Here is a 21,297-nt window from a genome sequence, read left to right as displayed (position 1 = left end):
TTATTCCAGTGCAAACACTGTTTTCTATTTGAAAACACATGACCCTACATAAATCATTCTAATATGCCAATGTGCCGAGAAATCTCTCATCACAGTTGAAAATGCTTGTGCTGCTTCATGAAGTGTGGAAACTGACATTCTCGAATCAACCGAAATAGCGTATAACAGCATGTCTTTCAAAAAAAAAAAAAAAAACTTCTCTGTAGCAATTACAGCTAAAAAAATTTATCAATTTCTGAAAAGCATACAAAAATCACACACACACACACACACACACACACACACACACATATATATATATATATATATATATATGCTGTATATTTTTTTTTATCGTAATCATATTTTTTCAAACACACACACGTGAGATCTTCCTTTACTGTGCTCTGATTCTGCGCGCCTTTTCTCTTGTCTTCCACAGAAAACCGCGAACTCGCGTAATTCAAAAATTAACGGTCATTTTTATTCTATTTACCGGTTGTTTGGTGAACTAACCGGCCGGAGCGTCTCAAGAGCATATACTTTTCAACTCCCGCTCGTACTGTTGGGGGCGCTATAACTTTCTTCTTTAGTTCACCGGTGAAATCGCCGAAGAAAAAAAGATTGGAGCACTCAGACGGTAAGTGTTTAATCTGTTTACTTTGTTTATCTGTTTATGTGCTTATTATTTTTCTGTCTCTGTGTTTTGATGAATTAAGCTTTTCGCCCTTCGCTCGTCTTATGAAAAATCACCATGGTTTTTCACTACAGTAACCAGAACAAATGTCCTATTGTTTTACTACAATAACCAAGTTTTAAGCATGATATTTGTTTTGAACAATAGTTTATATATATTATATATATATATATATATATATATATATATATATATATATATATATATTAACACAGTAGTTCCTTTTCAGTGCTAACACGTTTTTAAGGTTCTTACAGTTTATGGAGTAATTAGTAGAAATCTGACATCTGAATATGCTTAATATATTACATATTATAATATTTGATAATATTCCTGCTCTTTGCTGGCTCAATGTTGAAACGAAACAAATTCGTCTACACATCTACATAATGAATATATATTTCTGTATGTTCTCTGAAATAAAATGTTATTATCTTTAATAACAGGGCAGCTCTATGCAGTTCAGTTTTGATTTTAAATCAGTGTCTATTCATTATAAATTTGTCTTAGATAATGAAGTGTTTGTGTTCAGATGTTGAGCATGAAAGCGCAGGTGGAGGTGGTCTGCTGTAAATCAGTAGGAACTGATCTGTCCATGCTGGATATTGAGGATTTCATCACAGAAATCTGTCAGCTGAAGAAAGAGGTGGCTTCACTGGAGACAAAGCTGAGAGAAAGAGGAGACAAACTGAACAGAGAGGTTTGAACAGATCTTCATTTCATCTTTAGCTGCTCATATGGACTGATTGTTATGTGACGTAACATCTTATTTTGAATCATACTATTGCTAGATATATGACTGATTGTGTTTGTCAGGATGTGGAGCAGGTTTTCAGTGCGTGTGACTGATGGGACAGAAGCTCAGGATTCAGTCTGGAGCGTCAGAGATCAGAGATCCAGAGACACACAGGACTCAGAGCTCAGCCTCACTTTACTCTGTTATACTGATGCTCAGGATCATGAATCCACTGATCAAACCTCTGACTGTAACGCTGGAGAACAGCAGATGCTGCAGACGCCGCTGAAGATGTGCTCCGTCAAACTGGTGGACTGCAGGAACCTGATCGAGAGCAGAGGAGAAGAAACCACCGCAGAGAAAGAACAACAACACACTGATGAGGAAGAGCAGGAGGAGGATGAGAATAATGGGGATGATGAAGATGGTGACTTTGTTCCTTCAGGTATGTTTCTTCCTTTAATGACCAGAAATGCTGAATAAACGAAACTGGTGTTCATTTATAAAAAGTATTATGCATGTTCAAACCTAAATTCATGTGGAGCAATATTTGATGAGAATTCTGCCAATTTGAGTCATTGAGAACAAAGTACTGATAGTTGCATGTGTATAAAATATCACAACGCCACACATTAGATTGTGTATTTATTTAAATCACAGCCTTTGCAGTTTGACAATCGTAATAAGACCTATCTTATTGTTCCACTCAAAGTTATAGAAACAATTGTATTGCGTAAATATGCCAATATTGTTTCTTTCAGATTACAGCGCTGGTTCATCTTCTGATGGAGAAACTGCATCTACATCCAAAGAGCAAAGAACAAAGAAGAGTTTCTCCTGTGCCACCTGTGGAAAAACATTCAGCAAACAGTGTAATTTAACAAGTCATGCCAGAAAGAAAAAACACACAGAACAGAATGACTTCAGCTGCAAGATATGCAACATCAGCTTTCCAACCTTCAAAGAGAGAACACTTCATTCAAAAGAGCACAGTGTGAAGAAGGAGTTTCGCTGTGAACAGTGCGGGAAGGATTTCTTCACCACTCTTTATAATATGAGAGCTCATATAAAGACACACGAAGAAAAGTCTTTCCAGTGCAATGAATGTAACAAGTTTTTCCGGAACAAACGAGATCTTTCTGTTCATATGAGAATTCACACGGGTGAAAAACCATACAAGTGTCCTCACTGCGAGAAGAGCTTCAGCCTGGGATCTAATCTGAAGACACATCTACTCACACACAGCGATGAGAGACCGTATCAGTGCAGTGAATGTGGAAAACCTTTTAGAAGCTCAGCTTCTCTAAAGTTACACCAAAAAATGCACTCTGATAAACTGTATCAATGCCCTCACTGTGAAATGAGCTTCAGTATCAGATCAGATCTGATGAACCATCTACTCACACACAGCAATGAAAATCCATATCAGTGCAGTGAATGTGGAAAACATTTTATAAGCTCAGCTTCTCTAAAGTTACACCAAAAAATACACTCTGATGACAAACCGTATCAGTGTTCACACTGTGAGAAACGTTTCCATAAATCGAGTCACATGAAAACCCATGAGAGGATTCACACCGGAGAGAAACCGTACCTGTGCTCCTACTGCGGGAAGAGCTTCGCTAGTCCATTTGCTTTCAAAGTTCATCAGAGAATTCACACGGGAGAAAGACCGTATCCCTGTAGTGATTGTGGGAAGAGTTTCTATAAGCTAAGTGACTTAAAAATACACCGGAGGACTCATACAGGAGAAAAACCTTTTAAATGCACACATTGTGACAAGACTTTCGCTATATCAACTTCCCTGAAAATCCATGAACGAATGCATACAGGAGAGAAACCTTACTGCTGCTCCATCTGCGGAGAGAGATTCTCTTTTAAATGGGGTTTTCAGACCCACAAGAAGAAACACGCTGCTCCAGAATCATCATAGATTCATCATATAATTATTTTTAGGTTATCAAAACAAAGTGTTACAGAAATGTTGGCACTAAACTCTGCAGGACCTCCAGGAGCAGGATTGGACACCCCTGCTCTAGAACATTATATAATGTGTAGAAATTAATCCTCTGGATAAAAAAATTAATAAAATAATAATAATAAAAAAAAACTATTTTGTTACAGCTTTAGATTCACTGTAATGTGCAGATCAGTGTCTGGTATTGGATTACAATGTGTGTTTATGGGTTTTTAATCACTGTAACAGAACGACGAGGCCTAATTCTTTTAGCAGTTATTAAATACTTACTTAAAAACATGATCACATCTAATGACCCATATTGGCCTCAGTCACTTTAAACAAACTGAAATGATCCAGACATGAAAATGCAATAGTTTGTCGCAGTGTCAGTTTTTGGGAGTGACAGTGGCATTTACTTACAGGTGTGAGACTTGGGAGTGCTTCATTAAAGGTCCAGTGAAGTGCATATGTGGTGACATAATTTCTACTGAAACAAGAAGGCAGGGTGGGATATATCGAGCAGCCCTGACCCTTTTTTTAAAATAGCCAAAAGCGTAATATAGATAATGTAGATCAGTGGATACCACCGGTGCCATTCACCAATACATGTCTATACCAAGTGTGCCGCACAAGTCTTGAAAAGTGAAGCCAGAGCGTTTGGATTGCCCCCAGGTGGCTGCTCTCAGGATAGATCATAAGCCCTGCCCTCTCCACGAACTAAATAATTAAATTTCACTTCAAATGATATATCAGACAGCTTCTCTGAGCGTACTGAGGCGTAAACTGACTTTTTTCTGGATCTTCAGGATGAGATTGGAGTTGAATTTACCTTATTTCAATGCAAACCTTTTATATGGCAATCACCGGACAAAAATTGGAGCAGTCAGGCTAATTAAAAAGTGGTCTGTGCCAGTTCACACATATGATCTGATATGTGTTACACCGGACGCAACAGTTGTCGCGCTGTGCGGCAAAAGCTAAAGTCTGTCTACACTGGACGTGACAAAGCGACCATTGAAAATCATTTGAAATTTGTGTCAATACGTCATAAATAGAACGCAGCAGCAGTTTTCTGTCTGGGATTTGTCACGCAGCACCGCATCCAGTGTAGACAGCATCACTAATTAAAATGAGTTCTATAGTATTTTGTTGCGCAGCGCCACTCGCGTCCGGTGTAGACACGGTGTTATAGTGTCTCTGGACCAGAGCACACTATAGCCACTCTTCTGTGCTATTCCAATCAAAAAAATCCTGGCCTCGTGCCCAGATCCTGGTTCCGAACAGGCCCCATACCTTGCTGGTCTTGAACAAGGTATCCTATGACGTCAGTAGGTGGAGCTTCCACTAGAGACCCCAGTTTAAAAGGTGCCATTTTTAAAAGCTTTCATAGTTCAGGCAAATTGACTACAATCAAATATATGTCAGTGGTTGGCAGAAGAAAGCAACACTTTCCTTCTGCAAGAGATTTACAAGCTATTCCAGTCACATGTTGGTTACGTAGAGGGTTCTGTTCCCTGCCAGTGGAAACGTGAGCCGGTTCTGAACGGGTGACGCTCTTGGCCCAACACCGGTTCCAGCTCCAGCACCAGCCTCAGCGATATGTGTGTGAATGCTGTAACACTAACACCAAACCAGACTTCATTTAACCCCAATCAAAAGCATACACTGTCGGGATCATTCCCTATCCCCTACATAGTGCACTAGGTGCCAGTCACCATACAGAAAATAATAATTCTGTGAACAAGTGACCTATTTTAGAATTGTTGATTTATATAGCCCTATTGGTGGAAAACAAGAGACTGTAAGTTAATGCTTGCATCTTTTAAATGTGAATTTGGTTGTTGTTTTGGAGCACATGAGCTTAGATAACCTTAGGCTAACATATTCATACTTGATACCAAAATACTTTAATCTTGATTTCATTGGGACTGGGATAAATCAGCTTACAGCGCCTTGATTGTCTGTATGAACACAATGGGATTTAAGCCTGCATTGCTAGTAACCATTCATAACATTCTCAGCAAAGCCTACAGTAAAGCAGTGTAATACAATCAAAAATGCAAGTTTACAGTGTTCTCTCTGTTGTGTTTATCTCTTTACTGGCTTCTCTGATTCTGCGCGCGCTTTCTCGTCCCGTCCACCAGAAAGCCTCCAACTCGCGTAATTCAAAAATTAACGGTCATTTTGATTGACCGTCTGACTAACATGATCGATGACTTTATTTAACAATATTAAATGGACATATTATATCCTCTTGGCAACGCCACTGAAATACATGTGTTTTTGAAATGAAATAAATTAGGTTTGGTGCAGCCCTCCACATAGCGTCTTTTCTTCTCTTCGTCTCTATCGCTTGTACTGTAGGAGGCGCTGTGAATTTCTTCTTTATTCCACCAGTAAAACCACTGAAGAAAGGAGACTGGAGCACTCAGATGGTAAGTGTTTAGTCCGTTTACATTGTTCATGTGTTTTAGCTGTTTATGTGCATGATGTAGTTATTTTTCTATCGCTAGTGTTTTTATGAATGAAGCGTTTCATCGCCCGCTCGCATTATGAAAATAACGACGGTTTTACTACAGTAACCATAACACGTGTTCTATTGTTATACCACAGTACGTTTTTAACCATGATATTGGTCGTAAACAGTAGCTTTTATGTTTACTCAATTTTCAGTGCTAGATATATACTTTTAAAGTTTTCACAGTTTAGGGAAAAATATCAGAAATATCTGATTATTATATCCAGCTTTGTACTGGCTCAATGTTGCAACTAAATAAACCCTCTTACATCTGATATAAACATTTGTGAATATTCTCTGAAATGTTATTTTCTTTAATAAGTCAGTTCTAGGTAGTTCAGCTCTTGAAATCATTTTGAGGTTAAATCGGTGTCAGTTCATTATAAATTAGTCTTTTAATAATCATGAAGTGTTTGTGTTCAGATGTTGAGCATGAAAGCGCAGGTGGAGGTGGTCTGCTGTAAATCAGTAGGAACTGATCTGTCCATGCTGGATATTGAGGATTTCATCACAGAAATCTGTCGGCTGAAGAAAGAGGTGGCTTCACTGGAGACAAAGCTGAGAGAAAGAGGAGACAAACTGAACAGAGAGGTTTGAACAGATCTTCATTTCATCCTTCAACTCAATGAGCCTTTTTTCACAAACCAAACTCATTTCTCAAATTAAGTCAACGGCAAAATATGCTTACAAATAGGGCTGGGTATTGTTAAAAAAAAATTTGATATCGATACTGGTTCCTGAATGTAAGTCTTTCTGTACTAATTTTATGGAATCCGGTTTAACGAGATTACATCATACATTACCTCAAAAAGCTAAGGTTTTTTTTTTTTTTTTGTAGTTTGTTGAGGTTTTTACAGACTTAGACTCATCTCCTGAGGCACTGCAGAAAGGAACGAAATTTAACCAACACAGTAAATCAGTGCAAATAGTTTTAATAAAGTTCAAATAGTTTTCAGTGCAAAATGAACCACTTTAAGTCAGTATGTGAGACTCATTATAAAGCCAATATAAAGCTTGGAAGAGCCAGGACATTTTTTATGTAACTCCAAATGTATTCATCTGAAAGAAGGTAGTCATATACAACTAGAATAGCTTTATTATAGGAGGTAGTCATATGTATATGTAATGGCTTGTGTTTTTTAGGTTGAGTTTGTTTATTTAATTCTTCTTTACATTGCTGGTAGGTTATCATTGCACAAATTAACACACTCTGTACATTTAAAAAATGAAAATTTGAAGTGTTCTTTACAAATTTAGCTTGTCATGCACACACATTCAGTTACTCAGACAGATCATGCTGCTCACACACAGACATTCAGCAACACAGAAACTTCTCAGCGCTGCCCTGCAATTCTATCAATAAAATAGCTTAACTGCTGAAGAGCTCCATTAGCTTTCTTATCAAGGAGCTGGTCACATTATTGTTTCTGAAGCAATTAAAGCCACAGCTTCTTGGTTAATGGAGAAAAATGGCAAAAAACAGAGGTAATACCGACTGATACCGAACTGCGGTCTATCAGTCGTGCAACCCTAAGCTTGTTCTTTATTAGTGTTTATCTGTGATGTGTTTGTCAGGATGTGGAGCAGGTTTCAGTGCGTGTGACTGATGGGACAGAAGCTCAGGATTCAGTCTGGAGCGTCAGAGATCAGAGATCCAGAGACACACAGGACTCAGAGCTCAGCCTCACTTTACTCTGTTATACTGACGCTCAGGATCATGAATCCACTGATCAAACCTCTGACTGTAACGCTGGAGAACAGCAGATGCTGCAGACGCCGCTGAAGATGTGCTCCGTCAAACTGGTGGACTGCAGGAACCTGATCGAGAGCAGAGGAGAAGAAACCACCGCAGAGAAAGAACAACAACACACTGAAGAGCAGGAGGATGATGAGAATGGGGATGATGAAGATGAAGATCATAATAATGTTGACGATGGTGACTTTGTTCCTTTAGGTATGTTTCTTCCTTTTATGACCAGATATTCTGAATTAACAATTGTTTTTAAAATTTTTAAATATTATGCATGTGCAGACAAAGGGTATGTGGTTTTGACAAAAAATTATATCTTGTTATTTTCTGGGATTTTAATTGATAATGAAAATTTGACTATATTTTGCTGAGTGTGTTATTTTGCTAGTAACTTAAGGACAACCGCTTGACAGCTGACTCCTTAAATCTTTGATATTCTGCTTATTCCGTGTGGTCAGTTCAAAGCATTGATAGAAATGAATCTTTTCCAATAAGTTTATATTGATTTTTACCTTTTATGGCCATTTTTACCTTTTTTAAAGCCATTTTTTTTTTTTAAAGTGTACATCATTTGAGTGAAATTCTTAAATTGAATCAGTCTGTTAGAATAATAAGACATTTGGGCTATTACCAAACAAATTAAATCAGTATTAAGAAAATTAAGCTGCATCTGAAGTGGCATTTAGATGTATTTACACACTTGTTTGTTAGGTTATTGTTGCTTTTTATTATTTTGGTTCATGTTTAGTGTTAAAGATCACGTCAGTAAAAAAAAAAAATTTTAATGATTTTGCCCAATGTCTAATAAATAAATATAAATACTCACATAAATTACTCCACCCTCAAGTCATCCTAGGTGTATATGACTTTCTTCTTTCAGACGAATCCAGTCGGAGTTATATTAAAAATTGTCTTTGATCTTTCAAGCTGTTTAATGCCACTCAGCGAGTGTTGCAGTGCTTCAGTCCAAAAGAAGAGAAATAAAAAGCGCCCATCCTTAATAAAAAATGTCTAACACGGCTCCGGGGGGTGAACAAAGGCCTCCTGTAACGAGTCGATGTGTTTTTGTAAGAAAAATAACCATATTTAAAACGTAATAATCAATTTATTTAAGCTTGCGCTCAGTGTTATAAACAGAAGCAGATCCGGGAGGATGACGTATGTGTTCGGCTTTGCGCATGCGGCACTCGGAAGTGATGAAAGCTGAAGCGCAGGAGAGAGAAACAAAACAAAACAACGGTCACTAATTAGAAGTACAAAACGAGAATTTGTAAAGAAGAATGTCAGAGGGTTTCAATATAAGCCAAGAGGAGACTGGTTTTCCTTTGCTAAAGTAAGGAAACTTTAGAAGATCAGCACGGAACTGCTTCCGTGTACAACAGTGAGAGCAAGCTAGATTAAAGTGATTATTACGTTTTGAATATGGATATTTTTCTTACAAAAACGCATCGATTCGCTACAGGAGGCCTGTGTTCACCCCCCCGGACCTGTGTGAGACGCTTCTGTTTTATGGATGGGTGCTTTTTATTTAACTTATTTTGGACTGATGCATGCAACACCCACTGACTGCAATGAAACAGCTTGAAGGATCAAAGACAATTTTTAATATAACTCTGACTGGATTGGTCTGAAAGAAAAGTCGTATACACCTAGGATGACTTGAGCTTGAATAATTTATGAGCTAATTTGAATTTTTGGTGAACTAACCCTCTAAGATAAAATATGCTATTCACTGTGCCTAAAATGTATAATTGCAGTAAAAATATCAACTTTGTATTGAACATTAATGGAGCAACAGATTTTGTGTATTTGTGTAATTGTTTATTTTGTTTAAAAATCTTATAAATGTATGAGGTGGCAAGAGGGTTCTTTTACCCCACACACGGTATTGATACAAATACTTCAGCTAAAATAATGTTTTTAAATAATGTCTAAGTTAATACTTGTTAAAACCAATCACTTTAGCAAAGTTTGTACTATTTTCTGCTTATTTTGAAAAACAAAATACATTTTTGTTCAATAAATATTCTGTCATTAAAATATGCTAATATAAAAAATGTTTTAAAATACAGAAACAAAATAATTTTAATAAGTAAAAATTCTGAAAGTATTGAAGGAGATCCAATAATAATTGAATATATATTTACAGTAGTAACAACAAATTATATTTTATTATATGATATGATTAATATCATGTTTTTAAATATGATGATTTCATTCTAAACATGGTGATTATCTCTGATATGGACACCCAACATAATATATAATATTTATCTTCTGACACTAACCTTGTCATGTCAATAAATGGAGAGGTCAGCCATCTATTAATTATCATGTTAATTACTGTGCGCCTTTAGCCCCAACAGCTAACGTAACATTTGTTATTTAAAAACTGTTGCTTTATTTACCTTAAACAAAACTGTAAATCATAAAGACATTTGTCTCAATATATGCATTCATTTTAACAAATCTCATTTGCTACTTAAATCTACAACATTTTAAAAAACATAAAATATTAGATCAAGTGAGCACAAAATCAACTTTGCACTGCTGCGCATGATCACGTCAAAGATCAGACAAATATACACATGCATCTTGAAAAGCTGATTTTTTGTATTGAGATTCGATATGTTTTTGTGCCATCTAGTGGTTTAGATGAAAATAAAATCAAAGGCACCTTTTACCCCCAGGTGCCTTTAGCCCTGTTGTACCCTATATATGTATGTGTGTGTGTATGTGTATATATATATATATTGCACAAGCCTAATGCATTCCTAAATTCATTTGGAGCAGCATTTGTTGTGAATTCTGCCAATTTGAGAACAGCTGCATGTGTATAAAAGATCAAATCCTTTGTAGTTTGATAACCGCACTTAGACATATCACAAAATCAGTTTTATTTTGACTGATCGTTCAGCTCTAGAACTTACAGAAAATTTTATTTTATGTCAATTTTCAGATGACAGCGCTGGTTCATCTTCTGATGGAGAAACTGGATCTACATCTAAAGAGCAAAGAACAGTGACCAACTGTGGAAAAAAAATCAGCAAACAGGGTCATTTAACAAGACATCAGAGAAAACACAGAAAACGGAAAGACTACAGCTGCAAGATATGCAACATCAGTTTTCCGACCTTCAAAGAGAGAACACTTCATTCAAAAGAGCACAGCGTGAAGAAGGAGTTTCGCTGCGAACAGTGCGGGAAGGATTTTTTCAACACACTTTATAGTATGAGAGCTCATATAAAGACACACGAAGAGAAGTCTCTTCAGTGCAATGAATGCAGCAAGTTTTTCCGCAACAAACGAGATCTTTCTGTTCATATGAGATCACACGGGTGAAAAACCATACAAGTGCCCTCACTGTGAGAAGAGTTTCGGCCAGGGATCTAATCTAAAGACACATCTACTTAAGCACAGCAATGAGAGACCGTATCAGTGCCCTCACTGTGAGAAGAACTTCACCCAGGGAACTCATCTGAAGACACATCTACTCATGCACAGTGATGAAAATCCGTATCAGTGCAGTGAATGTGGAAAACATTTTATAAGCTCAGCTTCTCTAAACTTACACCAAAAAATGCACTCTGATGACAAACCGTATCAGTGTTCACACTGTGAGAAACGTTTCCGTCATTCGACTCACCGAAAAACCCATGAGAGGATCCACACCGGAGAGAAACCGTACCTGTGCTCCGACTGCGGGAAGAGCTTTGCTAGTTCATTTGCTTTCAAAGTTCATCAGAGAATTCACACGGGAGAAAGACCGTATCCCTGTAGTGATTGTGGGAAGAGTTTCTATAAGCTAAGTGACTTAAAACTACATCGGAGGACTCATACAGGAGAAAAACCTTTTAAATGCACATTTTGTGACAAGACTTTCGCTATATCTACTTCCCTGAAGATCCATAAACGAATGCATACAGGAGAGAAACCTTACTGCTGCTCCATCTGCGGAGAGAGATTCTCTTTTAAATGGGGTTTTCAGACCCACAAGAAGAAACACGCTGCTCCAGAATCATCATAGATTCATCATATAATTATTTTTAGGTTGTCAAAAACACAGTGTTACAGGAATGTTTTTTTATGGTTGTAAAAAGTTGTCTTTAGAACAGGGATTCCCAAACCTGCTCCTTGAAGACTCTGTCCTGCAGAGTTTAGCTCTGACCATAAATAAACACACCTGAAGCAGCTCATCAAGAGATGTGTTTAAAAAAATCTGTCTGAAATCACCTGCCCTATTTGAGAAGGCAGCCATTTGAAATGGCATCCAAAACCACAGTGGATTTTAAGTACGCTCAATCAATTCCACAGTGCACTGCAATAACTGAAGTACAACTGATGTACACCAGCAGCTAGTGAATACCCATAATGCACTGTGAGGGTTGTGCCACATTAACTTGTGTGTCTTGCCAGAAGATGGCACCTGTAACTGAATCATCCATCAATTTTTTGAAAGCGTTGGTCCATTGTGACTACAGTGTAATATCATATAGTGATTAATTCCTTTTTATTTGATTATTACATAGTTTTATTAAGGTTTATACACTGCTCAAAAAAATTAAAGGAACACTTTGAAAACACATCAGATCTCAGTGGGGAAAATATTGTGCAGGATATCTATACTGATATGGACTGGGTAATGTGTTAAGAACGAAAGGATGCCACATTGTTTAATGTAAATGAAAAGTATTAACCTATAGAGGGCTGAATTCAAAGACACTCAAAATCAAAGTGAAAAAAGGATACAGCAGGCTAGTCCATTAAGCTGCAATTACATTGCAGCAACTCAAAATGGTACTCAGTAGTTTGTATGGCCCCCACGTGCTTGTATGCATGCCTGACAACGTCAGGGCACGCTCCTAGTGAGACAAAGGATGGTGTCCTGGGGTATTCCCTCCCAGATCTGGACCAGGGCATCACTGAGCTCCTGGACAGTCTGAGGTGCAACCTGGCGACGTCAGATGGACCAAAACATAATGTCCCAGAGGTGTTCTATTGGATTTAGTTCAGGCGAGTGTGGGGGCCATTCAGTGGTATCAATTCCTTCATCCAACCGGAAATGCATAATCTTGACATGAGGCCCAGCATTGTCGTGCACCAGGAAGAACAAGTACCCAATGCACCAGCGTAGGGTCTGACAACGGGTCCAAGGATCCTGATACCTAATGGCAGTAAGGTTGCCATTGTCTAGTCTGTAGAGGTCTCTGTGTCTCTCCATTGATATGCCTTCCCAGACCATCACTGACCAATCACCAAACCGGTCATGCGGAACGGTGTTATAGGGAGAATTAAGTTGTACAAAGATTTTATGTGACAGTTTGTGTTTTGTGAAGTGTGATGTTGGTTAAACTGCTTTTATCTGTGATTTTAAATTTGTGACGTGGGCGGACCTGCCAATTCTGGTGTTTAATGGCAAATGCCAATCAAGCTACACTGCCGGGCAGTGAGCACAGAGCCCACTAGAGGACGTTAGGCCCTCAGGCCACCCTCATGAAGTCCGTTCTTGATTGTTTGGTCAGAGACATTCACACCAGTGGCCTGCTGGAGGTCATTTTGTAGGGCTCTGGCAGTGCTCATCCTGTCCCTCCTTGCACAAAGGAGCAGATACCGGCCCTGCCGATGGGTTAAGAACCTTATACGGCTCTGTCCAGCTCTCCTAGAGTAAGTGCCTGTCTTCTGGAATCTCCTCCATGCTCTTGAGACTGTGCTGGGAGACACAGCAAACCTTCTGGCAATGGCATTTATTGATGTTATCATCCTGGAGGAGTTGGACTTGCGGTGCAACCTTTGTAGGGTCCAGGTATCGCCTCATGCTACCAGTAGTGACACTGACCCTAGCCAAATACAAAACTAATGAAAAACAATAAAGTTCAAGTTCAGTTAAATCAGTAAAGAAATAAAAACACTTCAAAACCCGTACAACAACAAAAGCAGATTAAAACAATTCAAAGGCACATAGTACTACATGTTAATTCGATAGTGAACTGGCAGCCAATGCAGTGATCACAATAGATTGAATGACAATCAGAAAAGATGAGTAGGGAAAAAAATAAGTGGCCTCCACCTATAAAACCATTCCTGATTTGGGGGTTTTCTAGTGCACCTGTTGTTAACTTTATTAACAACAAAGCTGAAATGGATTAACAACCCCCTCTGCTACTTAACTGAACAGATCAATATCCCAGGAGTTTAATTTACTTGATGCTATACTCTGATTAAACAGTGTTCCTTTAATTTTTTTCGAGCAGTGTACATGCTAGTTTCCTTGACAGAGTTCAGGATAAATCTTTCAATCTTACTACTTGATTTTTGCTTTAATTTTATTATTAGTTGTTCTTTTGCTCAAGTGGTAGAGCATTGCGTTACGAAGCGCAAGGTTGGGGGTTCGATTCCCCGGGAACACATGATAGGGAAAAACTGATAGCCTGACTGCACTGTAAGTCGCTTTGGATAAAAGCGTCTGCTAAATGCATAAACTTAACTTAACTTAACTTAAATTATTTACAAACCCTTCCGGCACACTAAGTGTTTGAATTCACTCCTTCAAATGGACTAATAGTGATTGAGGGAATAGGGATTGATTTCAAATAAAGCAAAGGTCTTCAGACTCGCTAGAAACTTCAGGTAAGTGTGTTGGCACTAAACTCTGCAGGATGGTGGACCTCCAGGAGCAGGATTGGACATCCCTCCTTTAGAACATTACATTCTGTGTAAAAATGAATCCTATGTTTTTACTTTAAATTCACTGTAATGTGCAGATCAGTGTCTGATATTGGATTACAACGTGTGTTAATGGGTTTTTAATCACAGTAACAGAAGTCGTGGCCTAATGGTTAAAGAGTTTGACTCCTAACCCTAAGGTTGTGGGTTCGAGTCTTGGGCCGGCATTACCACGACTGAGGTGCCCTTGAGCAAGGCACCGAACCCCCGACTGCTCCCCGGCACCGCAGCATAAATGGCTGCCCACTGCTCCGGGTGTGTGTTCACTGCTGTGTGTGTGCACTTTGGATGAGTTAAATGTAGAGCACAAATTCTGAGTATGTGTCACCAAACATGGCTGTATGTCACGTCACTTTCACTTTTTCAGAATGATGAGGCCTAATTCTTTTAACAGTTAATAAATAATTCCTGAAAAACATGATGACATCTAATGATCCTTATTGGCCTCAGTCACTTTGTTACACAAACTTAAATGTTCCAGACATGAATATGCAATAATATGTCACAGTGTCAGTTTTTGGGAGTGACAACGGCATTTACTTACAGGTGTGAATCTTGGAGTGTCCCGTTAAAGGTCCACTGAAGTGCATATGTGGTGACGTAATTTCAACTGAAACAAGAAGACAAGGGGCGGGTCATATCAAGGAGCTCCAGCCCTTTGTTAAATAGTGTTTCATTTATATCAGCTTGGGCGAAACAGGGGTAGCTGCAGCCTGGAGCGTTGGGTGTGCTGGAAGGAGGCGCTCCGAAAGGTAAATCAGTACACCTACCCCAACCCTATACCCTGCACCCTGACAGACAGCTTTGTCGACCAATCTTGAAGACCTTTCTCAATGCCCCTACCTTTTGGGACGCCTTAACCCTACACCACGCCCATTGCTCCAGCCTGCAGTTATCTCTGCTTGGCTTGGGCCAGAATCATTGAGCCTGGTAAATCCGCATTTGATAGATTATGACATCCAGATTATCCATTTGGATTCAATTTGAAACTGTTACTAAGGCAAAACAGTGATCATAATATTGCTGAGGATGGATATATTGGTAAATGGCACCGGTGATATCCGCTGATCTATAACATAGATGCCATTCACTAATATATCTCTATACAGACTCTGTATGAGAAACAGCACTGAGTTGAAAAGATGCCACCATTGGTCTATAATATATAGAACATTGATCTCATCAATATCACTATAAAATATGGAATTCTGTGTAGAATTCAGATAGGTCTGATACGTTTTGTGGCCTGTGCCGGTTCACACACACATATAATCCGGTCTGTGTTATAGTGTCTCCAGACCAGAGCACACTGTAAACACTCTGCTGTGCTACTCCAATCAAAAAAAATCCTGGGCTCGTGCCCAGATCCTGGTTCCAAACAGGCCCTGAAACCTTGCTGGTCTCGAACAAGGGATCCTATGATGTCAGTAGGCGGAGCTTCAACTAGAGACTGCAGTTTAAATGGTGCCATTTTTCCAAAGCTGTCAAGAGTTCAGGCAAATTGACAACAATTAAATATGTCAGTGGCAAGTCTTCAAAAGAGACCAACACTTTCCTTCTGCAAGAGATTAACAATCTATTCCGGTCACATGTTGGTGATGTAGAGAGTTCTGCTCCCTGCCAGTGGAAACGGGAGCCGGGTCTGAACAAGTGCCACTCTTAGGCAAGCACCAAACCAGACTTCACTTAACCCCAATCAAAAACATACACTCTCTGGATCTTTCCCTATCCCCTATATAGTGCACTAGATGCCATTCACCATACAGAAAATAATAATTCTGTGACCAAGTGATCGATTTCAGCTGCAGCTTCAGCATCTATTTATCCCAAAAAGATGAATGAAAAGCTGAAGTGCAGAGTAACATTATCAAAATTGTTATCTTATTTATTCCATCAGTAAAATCCCTGAAGAAGGATTGGCACGGTAAATAAAGAATCTGATCAATGGAACTGGAATATAATCAAATAAATTTGCATCTGTAATAGTAACTTATTAGAACAACCAGAAGCTGACTTAAAGGTGTCTTATTATGCTTTTCCACTTTTTGAATTTTAGTCAGTGTGTAGTGTGTATGTTTGGGCATAAAAATTATCTTCAGACTTACAAATCTCAAAGTCCACTCCAAAGGGAGAAATTTCGTTTTTAAAAAATCCCTTTTCAAGAACTACAACGAATGCATGTAATGTCTGGCAAGGCTGGGGAAAAAGGTATTGTAATAATGTATATTATGTAAAATATAATGCATTTTTCGAAACACCAAACATGATAGCATGTTCTAGTACACCCCCATAACAAATTCAAGACATTGTTAAAGAGCATAATGGGACCCCTTTAAACTTACATAAAGAAATTAAGGGAATGGGGGAGGGGATTCATTTAAAAGTGTATGTTAAAGACTATATAAGTGTATATTTATTTATGTATTATGGGTGTAGAGACTCTTCTGTCTTTTTATTTTGCATCAGCTTGCATAGAAACTGGAAGGACAGGTGCTGTATTTTTCATTCCAGAGTTTGAGGTTAGGGAGGCTGGAAGAATAACAGACTGTACATCTGTATACAGCAGAGATGGCAGCAATCCTTATGACATTAGGGTGGGTATATGAAGACCGGGTAAAGTAATAATATGCTCAGTGGTGGTTCTTATGAGTTTACAATCATGGCATAGTTATTATCATCATCATCATTATTATAATTATTTACTCTTACAGTGACTGCGTTTCTGGTCTCAGATTGTAGCTTTTTACATCTTACAGGTTATAAATGTGTGAATTTCTGTCATGATGGTTATTTTCCATACACTGAATGTTGTAACAAAGGTAATAAATTAAGTCTCTTAATAATGATGAACAAATGACTCGAAAAAACTAATCACTTCTCTTTCCGGCTCAGACTGCATTGACTGAAACAGGTGAACTACTACCAGTATGAAAGGTGTATTATTTTGAGTATGCGCGACTGAAGTAATCACTCCCCGAGACGACTCGTTCTTCCCGAGTCACATTAAAGATTCGTTCAAAATGAACGAATCGTTCAAGAACGACACATCACTACTGAGCACTCAGACGGTAAGTGTTGAATCCCGTTTACATTGTTCATGTGTTTAAGCTGTTTATGTGCATGATGTAGTTATTTTTCTATCGCTAGTGTTTTTATGAATGAAGTGGATCATCGCCCGCTCGCATTATGAAAAATAACGACGGTACTACAGTAACCATAACACATGTCCTATTGTTTTACTCAATACGTTTTTAACCAGGATATTTGTCGTAAACAATAGCTTTTATATTTACACAATTTTCAGTGCTAAACGCTTTTAAAGTTTTCACAGTTTAGGGAGAAATGCGTAGAAATCCGACACTAATGTATAGCCTGCTGAAAAAAAACAGCATGCTGGTTATGCTTTGATGCTGGTCCTTTGCCAGCACATGACCAGCATCCCAGCGTCAAAACATAACTAACCAGCATATGCTGTCAACATTTGATAATATTCATTCTCTGTGCTCGTTCAATGTTAAAACGAAAGCGTTTTACTAACACAATGGTTAATTTTCAATACTATACGGTTTTAAAGTTTTTACAGTTTAAGGATGAATGAGTAGAAATCTGACAATATCTGATAAAATGTTATTCTTTAATAACAACTCAGTTCTGTGTAGTTCAGCTCTTGTTCAGTCATATATGTAAACAATCATTTTGAGGTTAAATCAGTGTCTGTCCATTATAAATTAGTCTTTTAATAATCATGAAGTGTTTGTGTTCAGATGTTGAGCATGAAAGCGCAGGTGGAGGTGGTCTGCTGTAAATCAGTAGGAACTGATCTGTCCATGCTGGATATTGAGGATTTCATCACAGAAATCTGTCAGCTGAAGAAAGAGGTGGCTTCACTGGAGACAAAGCTGAGAGAAAGAGGAGACAGACTGAACAGAGAGGTTTGAACAGAGCTTTATTTCATCTTTAGCTGCTCATATGGACTGATTGTTATGTGACGTAACATCTTATTTTGAATCATACTATTGCTAGATATATGACTGATTGTGTTTGTCAGGATGTGGAGCAGTTTTCAGTGCGTGTGACTGATGGGACAGAAGCTCAGGATTCAGTCTGGAGCGTCAGAGATCAGAGATCCAGAGACACACAGGACTCAGAGCTCAGCCTCACTTTACTCTGTTATACTGACGCTCAGGATCATGAATCCACTGATCAAACCTCTGACTGTAATGCTGGAGAACAGCAGATGCTGCAGACGCCGCTGAAGATGTGCTCCGTCAAACTGGTGGACTGCAGGAACCTGATCGAGAGCAGAGGAGAAGAAACCACCGCAGAGAAAGAACAACAACACACTGATGAGGAAGAGCAGGAGGATGAAGATGAGGAGGAGGATGATGATGAAGATCAGAATGATGATGTTGAAGATGGTGATTTTGTTCCTTTAGGTAAGTTTCTTACTTTTATGACCAGATATACTGAATTTACATAATTTTTACAAAAAATTGTGCAGACAAAGGCTGTGTGATATTAACAAAAAAATGGCCCAGTGGTTAGAGAGTTTGACTCCTAACCCTAAGGTTGTGGGTTCGAGTCTCGGGCCGGCAATACCACGACTGAGGTGTCCTTGAGCAAGGCACCGAACCCCCAACTGCTCCCCGGGCGCCGCAACATAAATGATACCCACTGCTCCGGGTAGATCCAATTATAATTGAATATATATTTACAGTAGTAACAATAAATTATATTTTATTATATGATATGATTAATATCATGTTCTTAAATATGATGGTTTCATTCTAAACATTGTGATTATCTCTAAAATGGACACCCAACATAATATGTAATATTTTGTATTATTCGTATAGTCTGTATTTTTTAGCTTATGTATAGGTAAACATTTATATATAATATATTTATAGTCAAAATCTGTCAGTAGGTTAGTTGTGTATAGGTTTCTACTGTTTTACTTTGTTGTTGTATGTCTGTATTTATGTAGCACCATGGTCCTGTGAGGCACGACATTTCGTTCCACTATATGTCCACACATGTAGCAGAATGACAATAAAGCTCAACATGAACTTGAACTTTATTTTCTGAATCTAACCATCATGTCAATAAATGGAGAGGTCAGCCATCTATTAATTATCATGTTAATTACTGTGCGCCTTTAGCCCCAACAGCACATATTCTTTTACATATTCTTTCGTTATTTATAAACTGTTGCTTTAATTATCTAAAAACAAAACTGAAAATCACAAAGAAGACATTTGTCTCAAAATATATGCATTCATTTTAACGATTCTCATTTTCTACTTAACTCTACAACATTTTAAAGAACAAAATATTAGATCAAGTGAGCACAGAATCAACTTTGCACTGCTGCGCGTGATCACGTCAAAGATCAGACAAATATACACATGCATCTTGAAAAGAGGATGTTTTGTAAAGTGCTACGCCACGTTTTTGTGCCATCTAGAAAATAATATCAAAGGAGCCTTTTACCCTGGGGTGCCTTGAGCCCTGTTGTACCCTATATATATATATATATATATATATATATATTGCACAACCCTAATGCATTCCTAAAGTCATGTACCGCAGCATTTGTTGTGAATTCTGCCAATTTGAGAACAGCTGCATGTGTATAAAAGATCAAATCCTTTGTAGTTTGATAACCGCACTTAGAGATATCACAATATCAGTTTTATTTTACTAATTGTTCAGCTCTAGAAATTTTATTTTATGCCAATTTTCAGATGACAGCGCTGGTTCATCTTCTGATGGAGAAACTGGATCTACATCTAAAGAGCAAAGGACAGTGACCAACTGTGGAAAAAAAATCAGCAAACAGGGTCATTTAACAAGACATCAGAGAAAACACAGAAAACGGAAAGACTACAGCTGCAAGATATGCAACATCATTTTTCCGACCTTCAAAGAGAGAACACTTCATTCAAAAGAGCACAGTGTGAAGAAGGAGTTTCGCTGCGAACAGTGCGGGAAGGATTTTTTCAACACACTTTATAGTATGAGAGCTCATATAAAGACACACGAAAAAAAATCTCTTCAGTGCAATGAATGCAACAAGTTTTTCCGGAACAAACGAGATCTTTCTGTTCATATGAGAATTCACACGGGTGAAAAACCGTATCAGTGCCCTCACTGTGAGAAGAGTTTCGGCCAGGGATCTAATCTAAAGACACATCTACTTAAGCACAGCAATGAGAGACCGTATCAGTGCAGTGAATGTGGTGGAAAACATTTTATGATCTGATTTTCTATAGTTTTACAAAAAAATGTGCTCTGTTGTGAAAAAGTGTATGTGTTTTCACTGTGTGAAACGTTTTTGTGTTTTTAATCTCAGAGAAAAACATGTGAGGGTTTACACTGGGGAGAAACCGTACCTGTGTTCCGACTGCGGGAAGAGCTTTGCTAGTTCATTTGCTTTCAAAGTTCATCAGAGAATTCACACGGGAGAAAGACCGTATCCCTGTAGTGATTGTGGGAAGAGTTTCTATAAGCTAAGTGACTTAAAACTACACCGGAGGACTCATACAAGAGAAAAACCTTTTAAATGCTCACTCTGTGACAAGATTTTCGCTATATCAACTTCCCTGAAGATCCATAAACGAATGCATACGGGAGAGAAACCTTACTGCTGCTCCATCTGCGGAGAGAGATTCTCTTTTAAATGGGGTTTTCAGACCCACAAGAAGAAACACGCTCTCCCAGAATCATCATAGATTCATCATATAATTATTTTTAGGTTGTCAAAAACACAGTGTTACAGAAATGTTGTTTTATGGTTGTTATATAGTAAAAAAAAAAAAAGTTGTCTTTAGGACAGGGATGACCAAACGAGTTTAGCTCCGACCATAAATAAATACACCTGAAGCAGCTCATCAAGAGCTGTGTTTAAAAACTGTCTGAAATCACCTGCCCT

At 38.2% G+C, this 21,297-nt stretch overlaps 2 protein-coding genes across 3 annotated transcripts in view; both read left to right on the top strand.

Moving 5' to 3' along the window:
* The first annotated feature begins 408 nt into the window (after positions 1–408).
* Positions 409–21,297, top strand: part of LOC109074634 (zinc finger protein 347-like) — a 36,045-nt gene continuing 15,156 nt past the window's right edge. Inside the window, exons 1-3 of the mRNA XM_042716029.1 lie at positions 409–619; positions 1,209–1,376; positions 1,542–1,839. Coding sequence (XP_042571963.1) covers positions 1,209–1,376; positions 1,542–1,839 — 466 coding nt within the window. The 5' untranslated portion in view covers positions 409–619. The remainder of the gene's footprint in view (positions 620–1,208; positions 1,377–1,541; positions 1,840–21,297) is intronic.
* On the top strand, positions 5,656–11,115 carry LOC109097815 (zinc finger protein OZF-like). 2 transcript variants are annotated; one of them, XM_042717538.1, is made up of 4 exons: positions 5,656–5,807; positions 6,314–6,481; positions 7,466–7,844; positions 10,600–11,115. In XM_042717538.1, the coding sequence occupies exons 1-4, from the start codon at positions 5,805–5,807 to the stop codon at positions 10,980–10,982; spliced, it is 933 nt and encodes a 310-aa protein (XP_042573472.1). In that variant the 5' UTR covers positions 5,656–5,804; the 3' UTR covers positions 10,983–11,115. The 2 variants fall into 2 exon arrangements, with proteins under 2 accessions (XP_042573472.1, XP_042573473.1); XM_042717539.1 differs by lacking the exon at positions 10,600–11,115 and adding an exon at positions 8,778–8,812 and having other exon boundaries at positions 5,660–5,807.

The sequence above is a fragment of the Cyprinus carpio genome, chromosome B1, assembly GCF_018340385.1.
Source record: "Cyprinus carpio isolate SPL01 chromosome B1, ASM1834038v1, whole genome shotgun sequence".
Taxonomy (NCBI): Eukaryota; Metazoa; Chordata; class Actinopteri; order Cypriniformes; family Cyprinidae; genus Cyprinus; species Cyprinus carpio.
This window is presented reverse-complemented; position numbering and strand designations above follow the sequence as displayed.

Excerpts from the sequence above, each read along its gene's own strand:
- LOC109097815 (XM_042717538.1), top strand. Across the intron at positions 6,482-7,465 it reads GAGACAAACTGAACAGAGAG|GATGTGGAGCAGGTTTCAGT; the intron begins GTTTGAACAGAT and ends TGTGTTTGTCAG. Across the intron at positions 7,845-10,599 it reads TGGTGACTTTGTTCCTTTAG|ATGACAGCGCTGGTTCATCT; the intron begins GTATGTTTCTTC and ends GTCAATTTTCAG.